General features: G+C 37.9%; 2 protein-coding genes across 4 annotated transcripts; both read right to left on the bottom strand.

The window, feature by feature from the left end:
- Positions 1 to 4,657: 4,657 nt before the first annotated feature.
- On the bottom strand, positions 4,658 to 10,048 carry LOC117973186 (C3a anaphylatoxin chemotactic receptor-like). Of its 3 annotated transcripts, XM_059021967.1 has the most exons (3): positions 9,827 to 10,048; positions 6,242 to 6,953; positions 4,658 to 6,010 (listed from the first exon to the last, which is right to left on the bottom strand). In XM_059021967.1, the coding sequence occupies exons 1-3, from the start codon at positions 9,853 to 9,855 to the stop codon at positions 5,888 to 5,890; spliced, it is 864 nt and encodes a 287-aa protein (XP_058877950.1). In that variant the 5' UTR covers positions 9,856 to 10,048; the 3' UTR covers positions 4,658 to 5,887. The 3 variants fall into 3 exon arrangements, with proteins under 3 accessions (XP_058877950.1, XP_058877911.1, XP_034780489.2); XM_059021928.1 differs by having other exon boundaries at positions 4,658 to 6,953; positions 9,827 to 10,044; XM_034924598.2 differs by lacking the exon at positions 9,827 to 10,048 and adding an exon at positions 8,346 to 8,765 and having other exon boundaries at positions 4,658 to 6,953.
- Positions 10,049 to 11,991: 1,943 nt separating this feature from the next.
- Positions 11,992 to 18,030, bottom strand: LOC117973184 (signal recognition particle 19 kDa protein-like). The gene is made up of 6 exons (XM_059021921.1): positions 17,833 to 18,030; positions 16,823 to 17,025; positions 16,351 to 16,426; positions 16,187 to 16,258; positions 15,986 to 16,094; positions 11,992 to 12,751 (listed from the first exon to the last, which is right to left on the bottom strand). Exons 2-6 carry the CDS (start codon positions 16,858 to 16,860, stop codon positions 12,621 to 12,623), a joined length of 426 nt encoding a protein of 141 aa, XP_058877904.1. The 5' UTR covers positions 16,861 to 17,025; positions 17,833 to 18,030; the 3' UTR covers positions 11,992 to 12,620.
- Between the last annotated feature and the right edge of the window lie 2,728 nt (positions 18,031 to 20,758).

Here is a 20,758-nt window from a genome sequence, read left to right as displayed (position 1 = left end):
ATATACAATAGTACCATAGACTTTTGTTATAAAATTAAATAAAAGTTTTGACAAGAAGTCAATATTTATTATGAACAGGTGGAATATGTTTTACTTAAAGTATTATTTTAGTTATTTTTATTCACTTGCAATAAATTAACTTTTCTATCATATCCTACTCAGTGTTTCTCATGACCGGATGCAGGTTTCCTGTGTATTTATGCTAATCAGCTGGTTTATGGGTAAAGTATTTATTTATGCTTGTACTGTAGTTTCTGTAGCTACAAAAATGCAGCTGCATTGGATTTGGTCTTGCTTTCCTTCTCCATTTTCATTGACTTGTTGCCAAAAGCAGGTTTTCTAGAAGGATTTGCTTCTTTTGCTCTAAAGCAGATGATCATGTGGCTCCAGACTCACTGGGACAGCTTAGGACAGGTATTGTTTTTAAACTTGGTTACCTATTACCTTTTATCTAGTTTTTCAGAACTACAGGACTAAAAGTACTACAATGAATTGGGATGCGAGTTAAAAGTAAACCTGAACTATTCCAAACTGTCCCAGTGAGCAAGGAGCCAAATAATAACCCTAGCTCTGAGCTATGCCTCCAGCTCACCTTAAGGGTGTGCTGGATCCTTGCTAATGTATTATCCACAGCACAGAACAGCTACTGGTTGCTTCACCATGCGCTGAAGAAACTTCGAGAGGACAGAAATGCTTCCAGTTCCTCCAAAAAGTTTGAAAAGTGACGTAAAAGGCAAGTATAGAAAGGCAAGTATGCATCCCTGTGCAGTTCTGAAGAATAGTTTCAAGCTCATCAGTTGGTGTCATGATGTTTGTTTTACAGTGCATGTGTCAGGTCCCTGAAACAGTATTTGCTCCATTTATTATTCTTAAGAATAATAGGCCTTAAGTCCTGGCCTTTCTCAGTCTCCCAGATCCACCTTGTTGTTACTGGTCATTCATTTCAACCTATTGTAAAATTATTAAATGCAAAAAATCAAAAGAATGAATACAATAGCTTGCATATTCATGAAAACTACATATTCCTTAAATAGTTCTTGTTTTTATTTTATTCTTCAAAACTGAACTCAAATAACTTACAAAATAATGAAATAGGGCCGGTTATATTAAAAGGTCTGTTAATTTATTTATTTTATTAAGATGGTTACCTCTTACCTTTGAATGACCTACCGACAGTGGCATGAGTTTTTCATTTATAAATGGAAGCCAGAAGCTGCAAAGCTATAAGGCCAGTCTTGTTTTTATATTTTCTTTTTAACACGTCTTGCTAAACTAAGATAGAACAGTTTTTAAAATACCATCAATGAAACTAAAACTCATTGAGGAACTTCCAAATAAACCACCATGTTGCACCTGCAGTGAGGTCTGAAGGGGAGTTTTGGTTATCTAAAGGTGATCAATTTCATTATTTATTTTTAAATCCAAATGCACACATCACTATAGTTTAAAGTTTTAACAATGCCTAGATCTATCTGCTGCCTAATATACTTTATAGCAGAGAATGTTAGGTTACTTACCGTAACCATGGTTCCCTGAAAGAGAAGATGACCACCAACATACTTATGTCTGCCTTAGGTAGGTATTCACTGAGCATTTTATGTCAGAGCTGCCAATAGGCCCCTTCCTGGGGTGACATCCTCGGTCCGGCCTACCGAGGGATTAAACAGTCAACCCACAGAAGACATTTTCGCTTTTGCATCGAACCCGTGAGGGTGACTGAAGCAACCTTGCTGGTAGGTGGTCGTCTTCTCTTTCAGGCAACTAGGGTTACAGTAAGTAACCTAACGTTCCCTTTCAATTTGAAGATGACCACCAACATACTTATGGGAAAGTATACCAGAGCAGTCGCGAGGGAGAAGGAACGGCAGCAGATGAGAGACACATCAAAACCACATAACCCAAGGGTTTGCGGTCCGAGCTTGCAACCTCAAGGACCCTCATGCCTAATGAAGACAGGGAAGGATCTACCACATTAAGGCAGTAAAACCTGAAGAAGGTATGCGTAACTTACGGAGGTCTGTAGCCCAGCTAGCCGCAGTATAAATATCAGACAGCGAGGCCCCTATGAAGAGGGCCCAAAATGTAGCCAACCCTCTAGTAGAGTGCACGGCCACCCGCCCATTTGGGGGCAAGCCGGCATTGTCATACGCAGTAGACTGTGTCCACAATCCAGTGCAACAGTCGCTGCTTTGAGAGGGCCTGTCCTAGGGTCTGTATACCGTGACAGACAAAGAGCTGGTCAGAATGACGCAGAGCTCTTGTCCTATCCACTTAACACCTCAATGCCCGCGCCGGGCAGAGGAAGTTCAATCTCCTATCCTCCTCCGAAGAAAATGGAGGTGGAAGGAAAGAATCCAGTTCCACAGACTGGTTCATGTGGAAGGCTATAATTACCTTAGGGAGGAAAGCAGGGTTTGTACGCAGTGACACCCTGCTGCCATCATCCCAAATACGCATACAGGAGCTGTGCACTGACAGCGCCTGCAGCTCACTGAACCCCTTTGCCAAGAGGAAGGCTGTCTTCATAGACAGATGCTTCAACTCTATGGAGTGTATGGGCTCAAACTGGGCCTTCCTCAGAGCCTCCAGCACAATATCAAGGCTCCATTCGGGGAGAACGTCCCTCCATGGAGGGCATAATCGTCGAGCACCCTTGAGAAAACAGGTCGCTAGTATATGAGCACCCAGGACACTGAGTCAATGGGGTGGCATGCAGATATGGCTGCTAGGTACACTTTCATCTTAGAGGGGGATCGACCTGCCTCTAACAGATCTTGCAGAAACTGCAAAATAGTTGCTGTAGGGGAATAAATGGGTTCCCAAATGCACTGCACCACCTGAGGGTGCAGTCGCCATTCTGACGGGTGAGGAACCTCCCTCAAGAGGAGGTCCGCTGCCCAGTTCACCACTAGGGACGTGGAATACGAGTCCTTTCGGTCCACTGTTGTTAACCAGTCACCCAGCCGGGCAGACTAGAGAATGTGACGGTGTGCATAACCAGTGTGTACAGTGGCGAGCACCCAAGTGGGTGCTGCCTCCGAGATCACAGCTGTTTTGGAATCCCACGTCCGGCTCCCTCCCATTGTTGTGGGTAGGGCCAGCTGTTAGCTGCCGCGGAAGCCTGAAGGCGGTGCTTTAGGTCATCAAGCGGACCAGTGGGGATTGGAACCGTCCGAGTCACCATGCAAGTACGGCGGACACCAGTGTCTCGTTCTCTCCTGTACCAGAGTACAGGAGGGGAGCATTGAGGCTACCTGCTGAGACGCCTTGCGTTCTCGGTGAGAGCGCTGCAGCAATTCCTTTATCGCTGGTCCAAAGGAATGGTCAGGGGAGGTAGTGGTCAGGCGGGGCCAGCTCCGGGGCCGATGTTATTGGCTGAGCTGGGGCCAGATCAAGGGCTTGAGCCTGCTGCCTGGCCAGGGGCTCCCAACGCCGCGTACAGCTCAGCAGTGCTAGCAGAGGACGTTGTGCAGGATGTGCAACATGGAATGAGGGTGTAGACCTGTGTATTGAAGCACTCAGGCTCCAAGGGTGCAGAAGCACAGAGGACACTGAGTGAGGTAGAATATAGTAATGGTGTACCAAAGAATCAGGATGCTGCGTGCAGGTGTTATTGACATGCTGGGGCGCTGAAGCACCGAGGCACAGAGCATATAAGCACTGAGGGTGCCAAAGCACCGAGAGGTGCCTAGCATTAAACGCGTGTAATCAACACAACCCGGGGTAGCACAAAACATATGCCGGGGTGGATACACAGGCTCGAGTGGCTGCGGTAGGCAATCAGGAGAGCAGTACAGGGAAGCGCACAGTGCTGCATCAGGGTGCAGCGCGGCGATAACCTGGTTCTGGATTGCGTACAGTCACACAACGGGGCAGCGTGTAGCGTATACCAGAGAAGAAAAAGTGTACTGCTTTATTTATAAATGGCAGCCGGCGAGGTCTACTCAACAGCGGGGCAGGTTAGAATGCAGCCCCTTTGGAGAAATTACACGGCTGACTGCCTGTTGATGTGTATACAGTATACAGACAGCCTGCAACGCAAGCGAGGCAGGCTGTGAAGAAAGGGCAAGAAAGAAACGAAGTATTAGAGCCGCTGATTCCAGGAAAGAGGCAAGCCAGATTTCAGCACAAATGCAAGGGAACTGCAGTCGACTCAGACGAGCTCTTTCAAAAACACACTCAGTTAGTAAACGCAGAAGCTTACCTTACCGTAGGTGAGAGGCAAAAGAGAAAATGTCTTCCGTGGGTTGACTGTTTAATCCCTCGGTAGGCCGGACCGAGGATGTCACTCCAGGAAGGGGCCTATCGGCAGCTCTGACATAAAATACTCAGTGAATACCTACCTAAGGCAGACATATCCCATAAGTATGTTGGTGGTTGTCTTCGAATTGAAAGGGAACAACTTTAAAAGAACATCTCAGAATTCTAGATGGTTAAACTGTTTTGTTCATTTCTTCCCATTAAACAAATATGTTTGTTAAAAATCTCAATCAAATTATTTAGCAGTTGTTACACTTTCAGAAGGTTCTTTAGCATTATGACTTATGAGTAAAATTATTTTCACTGGAGGGAACTGTGAATATGGTTCAGTATGAGCTCATTCCTCAGGAGTCATTTAATTTATGGTAAAACACTTCTTAAATGATAAGGCACTTGGTGTTATTAATAAAGTATTTATTTTGCAAAATTTGCATTGCTAGAGGTTAGAATAAACTGATGAACTAACAGATGAGAATCTCATTTCCTATGCAGGCATAAATAGCACAGCAATCAGCTCCCATGTTCTTTGACATTTTGATACAACTGTTAAAAGCTAGCTGATGACATCATGACATTGCAGGTTTAAGAATCTTCCCAAACTTGGAACTTATCAGACAGTTGAAGAATACATGTTAATGACAATATACAGAAAATGACTCTTTATGATGTTGAACAGCAGTATAATTAGAAAGCATAAATAAATATATTAAGCCAATGTTCGTAATATGTAATTTCTTACTTGTCTCACATCAACTTTGCATGTTCTATATTGCCAAAAGGTTCTCTTCAGAAAATAATTGTTAACATATTATTGAAAGTGTAAAAACCTCCAGGTTAGAATTCAGAGATAAAATAAAAAACAGTTGCAAAGTACATTTTGTCCTTAAAAAACACCTTTTCAGCTTCTTAAGACTGTAACCTATGTTTAGGGTTGTCATAATAATAACACTGATCTAATCACCCTTACTTGCCAACAGTAATTTAAATTTTGTATTCCACTCTGGTTCCTGAAACCTAAAGAATGACATATTCTGACATGTGTCCTTCAATTAGTCACTGCACTTTTCTGGAACATGATACAAGTTCCCTAATCTAATATTCCTGATTTACACAATCCACACATAGTGCTGAATTTGATTTTCTATATTTAACACACATAACCACATTGAGCTCTCTTTTTTATTCCTTTCCATTTCTTATTCTGTACATATAATTGATATACATCAACGTCAACAACATTTTTTGCAAGTTGTAGCAGGGGTGTAGGTTACTAGGCCCTTCTGCTTATTTCAGTGACCAGTTCTAATTTAAGGAATAACGTACACCCAACCGTACATAATTCCATTAAGAGGTCCTGGTTATGCAATTTCTGGACTTATTTTTCTTCTCAGATTAATTTCAACCTGTCTTCTACTAAGGCTGCTGTTGTTTTTTTTCTTCATCTAATCTTGAGTTTATTTTTAAAGGATGAGAATGAAACAGCCTTAATAGCTAGGCACTGAAAGATAATTGGTATGTTTAACTTCACAAAAAGGTTCACTGTTAATTACAATTTGAATGCAGCAATCTCCTTTTGTCATGCAGTTGGCATTGGCAACCAAAAGGTCAAGGTTTTATCAAGTAAGCTTCAAGTGGCTGTTTCATCTCTTGAAGACCTTGCTTTGGAATGCAAAGTTGAGCGAGTTACGTCTTCACTGAAGGCACTTTCCAGTATATTTCTGAGTGATGTCCTAATTTTATCCTTGAAATCCTGTCCCATGAACACATAGAGAAGAGGGTTAAGGCAACTGTTGATGTAGGCAAGACAAATTACCAGTGGGTCAAGAATTTGAACAGTGTTTGCCAGGTCAGACATTGGAGCTGCAAATGAATGTAAAACTCCAATGACATGATAAGGTATCCAGCAAATAAAAAAAGAAACTATAACTGCTAGAATGATTTTTAACGTCTTACTGGATTTGGAAAACTGACTGCGTCTTACTTTCAGCGTTATCAGAGAGTAACATGTTGTGATGGTGATAAAGGGGATGAAGAATCCAAATATGAGCCTGGTGCTGTGCAATACCCTTTCAATTCCCACAGTGTCTTCATGGTCACCATAATTGCATATGGTTATGTTGTTCTCCAACCAGATTTCTCTATAGATTAAAGTAGGTAAACACATAATCAGTGCCAACAGCCAAACAGTGCCACAAAGTAAATTAGCCAGCCGGACAGTTCTGTTGTTTTGGGACCACACTGGTTTAGTGACAAGAGTGCACCTATCAACACTGACCAGTGTAAGTATGAAGACACTTGCAAACATATTCAAAACAATCGCTGAAGGAATAACTTTACAGAGAGCATTGCCATATGGCCAGTGATAATTCAGTGCAATGTTGACTACAGAGAAGGGTAAAGACAGGCAACAGATGAAGTCAGCAATGGCCAAATTCAAAAACCAGGTTGTGTTGACTGTCCTTTTCATCTTCAGCCCAGTTATCCAGATAACAATGCCATTGCCTGGGACCCCGAGGACAAAGGTTATGCTGTAAAGGACCATAGATAAAACTTCCACAGGGTAACTGACGCTTGTATCCAGTTCATAATCAGGCAAATAATCAGTGTCATTTGTGTAATTGTATTCGTAATAATCCAGCTCACTCATTGTGGTTCTGCCTTCAGTGGATTTAGGAATTTTACAAGTGGTAGCCCTGAGGAGACATCATCAAGTGCATGTTACATATCTAGAGATTACATTAAGAAGATTGCATATCTAATTAGAAACAATTGCAAGCACACTCCAGGGTGCAGATTCTAAATGAAACACTATCATTGTATAATGCAATCAGCCCTTTTCAAAACTCTTTTAGAATTCCGAATATTTTTAGGCATAGTCCAATATTCTCCAAGATCAAACAAGAAATTCTGGTGGTTCTACTGTTGATTTCAATGGGGTGGAAGGGATCCCTAGGGGAGATGTATCTAAACCAAAGAAACAATATTAAACAAAGAAAAAAAAATGATAACCTTATTGAAAGCTGGTGGTTTGCTGGCTTTCAGCTGGTCGTATTGATTTGTGGTGATTTAAATTGAAAAGCTGTAGCGAAAAATCTATCAATATCTGTGTAACTTAATTATGGGGATGTCTCACTGTGCACATATTTAAAACAATAAATATTTGTGCATGTAAACTATACATATGCTGTATATATAAACTGAATTTGTAATACAATATTTAACAAGAGAAATTAGTTAATATTTCTTGCTAGCAAATATTTCATGTTTTACAATTATATATATATATATATAACAATTATGCATAAGTATGTAAAATGTTAAACTCAATTTGGTTTCGCACACAGACCCCGATTTACACTACACTTCTACTGTCTATTTTTACCTCCAGGATAAGTTCTTATCTGGGTCTGAAACCAGCAATTAAAAAAAAAAAAGTTTCACACTGTAAGGATCTATATCTTCCATTTTTACATAATTCATAAATACTGTATACACACTTAAAATGACTTTTTAAAGCATTCACATTAAGCAATTTGAATCAAATGTTGCTGAGCACACTTCTTTGAGAAGACTAACTGATAAAACACACACTGCAAGTAAAAAAGGACTAAATCAATAAAACCAGACAACAATCAAGATTAAACTGCATGTGAATTCAACTGCAAGTCTAGTGCACTGCTGTACCACAAAACTACTTACTATCTAGACTAAACCAAAATACACTGTTCATAAATCCAAACATACATTAACTGCATAAGACCAAATCGATGTGCGTTTGAAAGATTTACCAAAGTACTACACACTTTTTTCATTAAAAAAATATTTTAAAAAAATATTTAAGTTTATTTAGGTGTGTAAAAAGTTCAGAATATTTTTTTCTTCACATCCCTTAATCCTCTAACCAACAACATTGTTCATTTTAACAGTAAACTGAAGTACATAAAAAAAATCTGCATTACTGGAAATCTTCCCATTGACTTGCTTTATTAACCACCACATTACTAAATTATATATATATATATATATATATATATATATATATATATATATATATATATATATATATATATTTCCACATACAGTACCTTGCGTGGTTCTTCTTAAATAGCTGTTAAAGAATGCAGCTGAAGTGAACAACAACAGAAAAATAAAGGATCTGAGCAATGCCTCCAGGAAGGATCTGGTCAGCTGTTTTGATTAAAGGAAGTCTAACGCAACACTAATCTGCTACCATTGATAATTCAGTGCAATGTTGACTACCAATGGTACTTTCAGATTAAATAATTAAACAAACAAAAAATACTGTCCACAGAAAAACAGGGAACAACCTGGTTTGACAGGAGCCTCAAGCAACATGCAGCCTCAAACAACATGCAGCCTCAAGCAACATGCAGCCTCAAACAACATGCAAACAACATGCAACCTCAAACAACATGCAGCCTCAAGCAACATGCAAACAACATGCAGCCTCAAACAACATGCAAACAACATGCAGCCTCAAACAACATGCAAACAATATGCAGCCTCAAACAACATGCAGCCTCAAGCAACATGCAGCCTCAAACAAGATGCAGCCTCAAGCAACATGGAGCATCAAGCAACATGCAGCCTCAAACAACATGCAAACAACATGCAGCCTCAAACAACATGCAGCCTCAAGCAACATGCAGCCTCAAACAACATGCAAACAACATGCAACCTCAAACAACATGCAGCCTCAAGCAACATGCAAACAACATGCAACCTCAAACAACATGCAGCCTCAAACAACATGCAGCCTCAAGCAACATGCAGCCTCAAACAACATGCAAACAACATGCAACCTCAAACAACATGCAGCCTCAAGCAACATGCAAACAACATGCAGCCTCAAACAACATGCAAACAACATGCAGCCTCAAACAACATGCAAACAATATGCAGCCTCAAACAACATGCAGCCTCAAGCAACATGCAAACAACATGCAAACAACATGCAGCCTCAAGCAACATGCAGCCTCAAACAACATGCAGCCTCAAGCAACATGCAGCCTCAAACAACATGCAAACAACATGCAGCCTCAAACAACATGCAGCCTCAAACAACATGCAAACAATATGCAGACTCAAGCAACATGCAGCCTCAAACAACATGCAGCCTCAAGCAACATGCAGCCTCAAACAACATGCAAACAACATGCAGCCTCAAACAACATGCAAACAACATGCAGCCTCAAGCAACATGCAGCCTCAAGCAACATGCAAACAACATGCAGCCTCAAGCAACATACAGCCTCAAGCAACATGCAAACAACATGCAGCCTCAAGCAACATGCAAACAACATGCAGCCTCAAACAACATGCAGCCTCAAACAACATGCAATCTCAAACAACATACAGTCTCAAACAACATGCAAACAACATGCAGCCTCAAACAACATGCACTCTAAGAGAAGTTGAAACTAAAACGTGTAGCATAATAACCACAAGAATGTGAGAGAAGAACCTCAAAATTGACCAGATTGATAGCTGTGACATTTAAAAAATAATAATAAAAAAGTTAGGTGGCCACTTAAACTATCCTTACCAATCTGGAGGTCTCTGGCGAGGAAGCATTGGCAACAGTCAACGTACAGGGTCCCCAACAAGACACATCAGCTTTTAAAAGGAGGCCTGTCATCCTGGAGTTACAAAAGAGCAGAGGAAACTAGGCATTGCTATATCCTCAGAGATAATCCAAAACCACAAATTCCATTCCACTCTCATTGACTGTACCTGATAGATTCTGGCACTGGAATGGTTCCCATGGAATAAGTGTTTTTTTGGACAGGTGTCGCCTGTCCAAAAAAAAATATTTAAAAAGAAAAATACTGTGGGCCTTAGCACAAAGTTTAACACGAGAGTTATTTGAAGATTGTTGCTTTATTTAAAAGTTTAAATTGCACAGAACAAATACTTTTTAGTTTGACAGATTTTCTACATGGGAATTAACACTGAAGGTTACACCAAGGGCAATTTGATTGTTTATTTTAAAACAAAACAAAATTAACTTTTTCATGTAGTAGAATATATATATATATATATATATATATATATATATATATATATATATATATATATATATATATATATGTCTAGATGGCAGTGACTTTTAAGTGGGTTATGAGGTTGATGTATAGTAATCGTGGTACCTTGTGGGGCAGGACCGACACCAGTCTCCGCAAAGATTTTTCTAAATCTATCCTATATGGTTTATTGACAGGAGCTTTAAAGGAACAGCAAACCGGTGGACACCAGTGAAGCAGTAGCAGACACCAGTGACTGATCTCTGCAACAAACTGGGAGGCTCCTACCACTGTAGGTGCCTTGCTAGCTGTCTGTGCAGTGGCAAAAGATTCAAAAGCTAAGTTGTGGTCCATTTATGGCATTCAACCTTCATATATATAACAAAAGAGGAAGGTTGTATTTACAACACCTATTTAATACTGTAGTTTGTCCATTTGGAAATGCTGTATTGAGTTTTTTTTTTTTTTTTACTGTTCTTTCTGTTATGGAAACTTGTCCTCAAATTATGATCACATAACGCTGTTAATTTCTAATAAAACAGTTATAAGTTAAAGGCTACAGTTCTCCATTTAACTTGCGGTCTTAGAATTGTGTAGATTGTGTTTTTATGCCTTCAGTGGGCAAGTTGTATTGCTCGTTAGAGTAGCGTTAATCAATTCAAACATAAAGTACACTTTATCACTGATCCAACACACACTGCTGGTATAAAAGGATCAAACAAATCTTTCAGACAGTAAAACATAAAATAAACATCTACTTGCAGTTTCTTACAGCATTTGAGTCCCCTCAAATTAACTTTTCAGCTTATTTTTAAATAAACAGCTATTTTGAATTCAAACCTTATTTAACGAAGTTATGTCATTATTACCACACTGTACATAAGAACATAAGAATGTTTACAAACGAGGAGGCCATTCGGCCCATCTTGCTCATTTGGTTGTTAGTAGCTTATTGATCCCAGAATCTCATCAGCTTCTTGAAGGATCTCAGGGTGTCAGCTTCAACATTACTGGGGAGTTGGTTCCAGACTCACAATTCTATGTAAAAAAGTGCCTCCTATTTTCTGTTCTGAATGCCCCTTTATCTAATCTCCATTTGTGACCCCTGGCCCTTGTTTCTTTTCTCAGGTCGAAAAAGTCCCTTGTGTCGACATTGTCTATACCTTTTATAATTTTGAATGCTTGAATTAGATTGCCGTGTAGTCTTCTTTGTTCCAGACTGAATCGATTCAATTAATTTAGTCTGCATATGGCGTGCCTTTTAAACCCAGAATAATTCTGGTCGCTCTTCTTTGCACTCTTTCTAGAGCAGCAATATCCTTTTTGTAGCGAGGTGACCAGAACAGAACACAATATTCTAGATGTCTTACTAAAGCATTGTAAAGTTTTAACATGATTTCCCTTGATTTAAATTCAACATATATAATTTTACTATATATCCGAGCATCTTGTTGGCCTTTTTTATAGCTTCCCCACATTGTCTAGATGAAGACATTTCTGAGTCAACATAAACTCCTAGGTCTTTTTCATAGATTCCATCTTCAATTTCAGTACAGATGGCCACTTCATACAAGATTATTGCACCTTGTGTAATGAAATAAGGTTAAAAATAATAATTTAGGAAGGAGGACTAGTTAAAAACCCTAAAATCACAATTCCATATGAAAGAATGGTAGAAATTGATGGGTCAGCGTGCTAAATAAGTGTTTTTATTTGTCAAAAACAAAAACTTATTTAACATGGAATCAAATACATGTAAATAATGCATCAAATAAGAAGCAAAAAAACATACAAATAATGATATATCTTTAACCACTTATATAAATACAACAAACCGGTATGTATAATAAGGAATAGCATTGCTCCTGCTATCCGGTTAATGTCGGAAAACCTCACTAAAGTGTGATTTTCTTTTGTGTTTATTCACTGCTGTATAGTGCAAGTATTGTCATCCAAAGTGTTTAGACAAGCATATTCTTTCCACCTTCTGTCATATTTATTAGGCAATGTTTATTACACTTCTGAATAAAACGGTCTTCAAAAATAAGGCAATATCCCCCACCAAAACCTAACATGAATCCCCAATTGCGGGGCTCCATATTAGCAATACGTCTGACTGAAAAAATCATAAATTGTATTTATTTTCTTCACTTCCTTTATTCATGGTTGTTTTTCGTTTATCCGCACAATTGCATGTAGTAGCTTATAGAAGGAAAGCACAACCCAATTATGATAAAACAAAACTTAGGTTTCTCTTTACAAGGAAGCTGCACTGAGCTAATCTCCAGTATGACGTGTCGAAGCGGTCAGTGGTAACTACTTCTTCTTTTTCTTGCCCTTCTTGCCTCCTTCTCCCTGCTGTACATTCTGGTCTCCTCCCCCTGTCTTTTGGGTCCTAGTCTTCAGCTTTGGAATCGTCTCAGCCACATAAAGCATAATATCTTTACCTACAACAGAAAAGAACACAATAAGTTGTACTAGGAAGACTGGCTAGTCTTAACCTAAACAAAAACCTAAAATCAGCAAATTCCCTCAGTCACTGCGTGATGCTTCGGCTTTAATTTATTTTTCAATAAAGCACACTGTATTTAAACAACACCATCAGACACGGTTTTTGAGCCATTTTATAAATTGCTGTAACACAGTTCAGGTCACGCGTTTTTAACAGTTATCTGACTTTGCCACAATTCAAGTTGTACAGTTCCCTTTTTTTTTTTTTTTGACTTTTTATTAATGACCAATAATGTATGTTGAATTTTTGGTCACAGAACCACACATATGTCCATGGGGTATAGTATATTTTATATTAAAGTTACTATATTAAAATAGCTCTATTAGAGCGCAGTTTTGAAAGAAACACATGCATTTTATTTTATAACATCTGGTCCTACATTAGATTAAAAAGAAGCTCACAGTTTATATGCCTTATTCTTGGGTTATCTGTTTACACTTGCTATTTCTGGATCAAAGCACAGTACTGGCTGAAAGCAGGTCAGTCAATAGGGGAAGCAGCTGACTGGAAATGTATTATAGATTATGCAATTAACAGGAAACTACTGCATGTGCATGGTCATGGAGAAATGCGAGTCACATTTTTTAAAGTCAACAGAAATGTACAATTTCTGTCATGTATGCAATTAATTTGAATACAGTGTAGAATTATTCAACCTCAAAATAAACCTAATATTAGCACACCGTGGATACATCGTAAAATCATTAGTAACAAAATAGTCAAGTTACCTCTCATCAGCTAAATACATTTTCAAAGAGTTTTTTTTTTTTCCGTACATGTTTTATTTCCTTCATTTTCCAGAATATATATTCACTGACTGGCACAACACAAACACTGCCATTACAACCAAATTCACTTTTTCTACTACAAGTATTGGAGCCCCAATTGTGCCCTCATAACTTATATGCAGAACAGACTACGTGGAGAAAGCATGGAGAAAGTCTACAGAAATCAGTGGAGTGCATCCGTCATCTTAAGCCAAGGGGACACTAGTCTACATGTCTAGAAAATGTAGAATTAAATCTGTTGCTTCTACATTGTTGCTTCAAATTTCAGGGGACACTAATTTCTACTATTAGACTATAATGCCATCACAACATTGTTTAAAACAGGTCATAATAGTAAATATATTTTTTAATTTTATTTATTTATTTATTTTTACAAAGAATATAACATTAATAATTGTCAACTTTAAAACTGATAAGGAGAGTCTCCCTCAATATCCCACCCAGGCTTCGCATTCATGTTCTCTGACATTTCTTTGTTTTTTTTTGCCAGCGAAGCTGCCAGTCACGTGACTTTTTACATCACTTTCATTGGCTAATTATACTATGATGTAATTTTGCCTCTATAAAAATCAACAGTCCTTTGATACAGTTGCTTGCAACAAAGTTACCTGAAACTTGTAGCTTGCACATCACTTTCTACAAAAAAAAAAGTATCCTTTTCTACATTTTTCTCGCAACATGTAGACTAGTGTCCCCTCGGTTTTAGTTAAGCAAGGACAAAAATCTTTGGACAGAAAAAAAAAATCCTCTAGAAAATCATCCAGAATTAAAAAACGTACCTTAGTTAATATTTTTTTTTTTTTTAAGGTACCCCGAGCAGAAATGTAAAACCTCAATATATGGAGGGGAAAACCTATGATCTTGCAACACTGACAGCACATGTGTAAGCATTTTGTACAGCAGACCAGCTAAACAGTTTCAGGCTCATACTTCCTGTATTATTATTATGCCTCATTTCCAAGAAAAATGCAGTGGGACAAATATATTTATATTATATATATATATACACACACACACACACACACACTGCCTTGCAAAAGTATTCAGACCCCTGACCAATTCTCTCATATTACTGAATTGCAAATGGTACAGTGATATTTTGTTCTGTTTGATGTTTTATTTTAAAACACTGAAACTCAAAATCAATTATTTTAAGGTGACATTGGTTTTATGTTGGGAAATATTTAAGAAAAATAAAAAACTGAAATATCTTGATTGCGTAAGTATTCAACCCCTGTGCTGTGGAAGCTCCCAGTTTACACCAATGAAAGAAATTGCCCTAACGAGGACACAATTACCTTACCATTGGCCTCCACCTGTGAATCATTAAAGTTGCTGTCACACTTTCTGGATAAAAACCCCACTGTTGAAGGATCATTGGTCAGGCTGTGAATATGAAGGAAAATGAAGACCAAAGAGCATTCTACAGAAGTTAGAGATAAAGTAATACAAATGCATAGATTAGGGAAAGGGTACAAAATAATAATCCAAGTGTTTGGATATCCCAGTGAGCACAGTTGGATCACTAATCAGGAAGTGGAAGCTGCATCACACCACCCAGGCACATACATATATATATATTATATATATATATATATATATATATATATATATATATATATATATATATATATATATATAGACACACACACACATATAAGGGGGGTGTGTGTGTATATATGTGGAACTACATTAGCAGGGATGCAGGTAAACGCCAGGAGCTGGGAAAATCCATGGCTAGTTTCATAAAATACCCAGCTATTTATGAGATGTTACTGTAAAACGCACTCTTTATTCCCTTTCATCTGTCTCTGTGGTGAAAACAATGAGGGGTTCATTGGTTGCTGGAGATGAGACAGATTCAACTGGCTCTCTGTATTCAGTTACTCTCCCCCAAAGATTCAGCAGGGTCAGATTTTAAGGGTTTTTTTTTCCTTTTTGTCCCACTGCATTTTTCTTGGAAATGAGGCATAATAATAATAATAATAATAATAATAATAATAATAATACTACAGGAAGTTTTTTATTTTTCTTAAATATTTCCCAACATAAAACCAATGCCACCTTACAATAATTGATTTTGAGTTTCAGTGTTTTAAAATAAAACATCAAACAGAACAAAATATCACTGTACCATTTGCAATTCAGTAATATGAGAGAATTGGTCAGGGGTCTGAATACTTTTGCAAGGCACTGTGTATATATATATATATATATATATATATATATATATATATATATATATATAAATAATGAACACACATTTGCTATAATGTATTTCTTTTAAAACAGCAAATTTGAGACCTATAGTTTAATTACAGTTTTTGATTTGAGTTTTAAAAGTTCTGGATCTCTCATTATTCCCTCAAAGTATTACTCACGTGATGAAAACTGCTCCAGATACAAACTCCCATCCTCCTTCTTGAGCTGCACCCGTATTCTTCCTCGGAACTGCACATCGCGGTTCCATTCTCTTGGGTAAAGTTTATTCTGCAAGCAATATAAAGTGTGAGTACTGTATCATATGCAAAATGAATTATTTTAAAACTATCCAAGTGTCTGAGTAAAACAAAGTACAGTACCTCAACAATAACATTTGCTCCCACTGCTGTTAAAACATCTCTTATTTCACCAAATGTTGGATTTTCTACAGCCTGAAAAAAAAAAAAAAAAGTAAATGCATGGGTACAAATAAATTATCTCTTTTTTTTTTTTTTTTTTGCAGCTTGTTTTTATTTTTTCTTACCTTGTCAACTGGTATTCTCCTGCCTTCTGCTATGGTCTTCTTACTGTTTATAAATGCTGGGTATATACAAATAAACCTGAAAAACAATAACGAGTCAAGTTATGTAACATGTTACTAGATGTATCTTTAGAGGTTTTGACAAAAACACCAATCTCTACAAGTTTTTTGTATTTCTAAAATAAACTATACCAACAACACTAAAACTATTATAGTAAACGTAGCATCTCCAATCTGACACAGGAAAACAAACCTTTTTACACCTCGCTATATGACAACATTCAACCGATGTTCAGAAAAACTGTTGTTTTTAAAATTGATTTATAATGTTTATACATTGTATAGCTCAGTCATTCGTAGGGTTTAGCTAGGTACTCCGCGTTTAGGTAGGTAGGTAAACTATACCTCGCAATATATTTCATAATAAGAGCAGCTATGCATAAATATTTTTATTAAAAGGCCCCATTTAACTTACCTTTCTTTATCTGCAGGATTTTTATTTAAATGAGCCATTTTCTCAGGCCGATTCCACACCACTGTGTGCGTGGTATCCACATACACTCACAGAAGAGCTGAAATTACTGCTGATTGTCTCGTCTTCCATTGGTCAGGACGCATACCGGAAATAATATCAAGTCTTGCCCCTCCGTATACCAATCCTGGATCTGAACGATTTTACTGGAGGAAACAGTTGTCAGTCAATTGTTTTTTAACATCAATCAACTTTCAGGGTAACATTAAATATGTCCCTTGAAAACACGTTTTGTATACTATTGTTCCGTAGCCGTATCAATTAAAACATAGACAATAAAAAACGAAATTAAAATCAAAACACAGCATCTTGCGATTGTGTTAATGAAGTCCGGTTCCATGTTTTTATTTTGGCGCCTGTGTGGTCCCGCATACAAATCATCGACAAAAAGTCACCCACATCCCTCAGTGGGCGCAGTGAGTCCACACGGTGCAGCTGTGGCTTACGTGAGTTGACGTTTTAAGCTAACTTCAGTTTCACTGAATAAAATACAGTACTGTTCTAATAACTACAATATCTAATAATTACAAAGCTCACGTCAGCTTTGCCGTTGCAAAACACACTTGTACTTTCACAGAATGGCGCACACAGTCATTATTTTTACTTAATTGTAGGTCATAAAATGTTTCAGATACAAGTGCACTTGCTTATTAAAGTCATTTGTAGAGTGGTGTGACCATTCTGAGACACCAAGATTATTTGTTTATTTTTAATTAAAGATTACACAATTATTATTCTGTCCTAAATATTGTTGTAGGTTATTGCAGACTACTATTGTAGATTTCTGAATATTAACTATACTATCATAGGTCTAACATAAGCTATTTTCCGTTCCACGGTAAAATGGTAGTACCTCAAAAATTACTCAGTCCAGCAGCGTTTTAGTTCCTAGGAATATAGAGACTATGTCGTTTATCAATATATTAGGTATTTTTGATACCGCCTTCCCTTACCTTTTAATTATATTTACAATTGTTCTGAGTTCTGTTGCTCCAATATTGATTTTTAATTCAATTCATAGTTTCAGAATTCAGCAGTTTAGTTGCCATAACATTGGTTTCTGACTCCTCCCACTGCTACATTTTGCAGTTACAAGGCAGTAGTGCCTAGCGCAAAGCTTCCCAACCCTGGTCCCGGGGACCCCATGTGTCTTCTGGTTTTCATTCCAACTAAGCTCAGTTACTTAACTAAATCCTTTAATTGAACTGATAATTTGCTTAATTGGACCTTTTTACTTGTTTTCAGCTCTTAAACAGTGGCAGATTTCAAGTTATCGGTAGCTATAGCATTTTATAAGTAAGTTGAACTCTGTAACTTTTTAGGAGCTGAGAATAATTAACAAGGTTGCAAATTATTAGTTGAATCAAGGGTTTAGTTAAGCAATTAAAGCTCAGTTGGAATGAAAACCAGAAGACACATGGGGTCTGCAGGACCAGGGTTGGGAAGCCCTGGCCTAGTGAGTTCAACTTTTGGATTTATCAGTGGTATTTTACTTCCCCTGAGTAAGCTGCACTGGCTGGCTTTCGCTGCAGTCTACCTTACGTCACCTGCAACAGTGATCAGAACACCTACACCTTGTTACACCACTTGTATTGGTCAGGTTTGTGCCATGGTAGTAAACATCAACCAAGTTGCTTTTCTACATGAGCAAACGTACACAGATCTGCATAGGCTGGGCTACAATGGGCAAGTGTCCCAATGGAAACCCCTGCTCACCCATGCAAATGTACAGCGCAGAAAGCATTGAGCCTGACAGATGTTTGACAGACCCCTACAGTTCTGGAGTTCCACTTCCAACAATTGAAATAGGCACAGGCGGAGGGCTGGAGATGAACTGTGGAACAATTGCTTTAAGGCAACGTAAAATATGGTGGCTACAGCATCGTGGTCTGGGGTGCAATTTAGTTCTGTGGAAAGACAGAGTAGGTGTTCTTCAAGGGACGTCTTAATTTGACACATTACAATGCTGTCTTTTAAAACCATCTTATAGCAAGGAAGACGGTGCCACATGCCATACATCCAGAATCACCACTACCTGAGAGAGACAAGAGGGGCTGTACGCTTCTTCCCTGGACTCCTGAGAGTCCCGTCATAAACCCTATCGCACATGTCTGGGAACACCTCAATAAACAATAAAAAACTCGTGTTTGTTTCTGCTCAGTTTTGTGCTCATGTTGTGTTGCAGTGTGGTATAATAAATGTCACCTCTGTTTCAAGACTGCCCATTTTAATATGGCATGGCACGAATATATAGTACTTTTTATAAAATACCTATGGGGCTAACATTTTTAGTGTCGATCACACCAAATTGATTTGATACATTTACAAAACTAATATAATAAATTAAATACAAGACAACATTTATATAAATAACTTGCACGTTTATTAGTCATTCAAAGAAAAGTTAAAAAAAGTACCATCATTATCATAAGAAACAGCGAAACAGAGTGTTGTTCTCCTCCAGTGTCAAGGTAGCAGTATTTGGGTTGCGGGCTGCTTTTATTGAGATCAGCAGGTAAATCTGCTTTTAAACATAACTTAATGAGCATCTCTGCAATACAAATACATGGGCTTGTATACTTGTACAGTCTTTGGTTGCTAGCCCCATCACAGGGTGTAGTAGAGAGTCAGAATTCCTTTGAAGTTATACACCTCCCAGGGTTAGAAACTAACAAAATGGTGGTTGCTAGTCCTTATGTAAAGTCCTTAAAATATTAGGCATCAATTTTAATTTCCTAAAAAATAAACAATGCTCATTCCCAGATACATTGATTGGGTTTCTGCATCTGCCTTCCCCACGTTCCAAATCCCAATAAAGTCTGTGCGGACAACACCGTTAACAGCATACTTCAAATAGCAAATTACTGCCTCAGTAATGGAAGTATCTGTAGACCTGTACGAAATAACCGACAAATATTTAGCAGTTGCAATTCTGGTTAACTGTGGTGGATGCTGGGTCCTCACAATAGCATGTATACACTCCTGTGCCTGTTTATAATAATAAATAATCATATCTTTATTTTAATATAGCACCTTTCATAATGGACCACCATCACAAATCGCTTTACAGAGGTAGGCTGTGATTATATGCAGAGTCAATTACAATAGGGCACTGATTTAACATCTCATCCGCAGGATGGAGCACAAGGAGGATAAGTGACTTGCTCAGGGTCACACAGTGAGTCAGTCAGTGGCAGAGGTGAGATTTGAACCGGTGACCTTCTGGTTACAAACTTGGACATTAACCACTGGCCCACACTGCCTGCTTATAGTCTGCAGGACAGTACTAATTGAAGCCATTAGTAATTAATTTTAATTTTATTCATCACCATGGTTTAAATGTAAGCTTTCCGTATTATAAATTAAATCTACCTTTTAAATATCAAAACAGCATAAAAACGTCAACACAAAATAGTTCAAGTGAATAGCCATTTCCTCACATTACGTTTCTTTGAAACGGACCATATGAAATTGTTCTAATATTTTACACTAAATCTTGTAATATGAATATGTTAGTAACGACAGTTAAACAATCATCCCTTAAATCTCTATAGTTTTAAATACTTTAATATTTTGCACTGATTAAAGATCGACCTACCAAATAAGTGTGTTGTGTTCAAGCAATTGGGCTTTTTCAAAAAATAAATTAATAATTGAAAAATGAAACTTAATGTGTTAATGTGTTTTGCAAGCATTATGAATGTTTGTTCACCACTGCTACAAAATTGGCTTTTCCTGCATTTTTTAAAAATGCAAGCCTGTGAACATGAGAGCGTACACTTTTTTTTTTTTTTTAGGCGCTCGCCCACAGAACTACTGAGACACAGACATCAACTAGTCCTCATCAGTTTTAATTCGCCTTGGGCAATGGGCAAGCAT

This window comes from Acipenser ruthenus, chromosome 1, assembly GCF_902713425.1.
Source record: "Acipenser ruthenus chromosome 1, fAciRut3.2 maternal haplotype, whole genome shotgun sequence".
Taxonomy (NCBI): domain Eukaryota; kingdom Metazoa; phylum Chordata; class Actinopteri; order Acipenseriformes; family Acipenseridae; genus Acipenser; species Acipenser ruthenus.
Note: the sequence above shows the minus strand (reverse complement) of the source record. Positions and strands in the feature narration are given on the sequence as shown.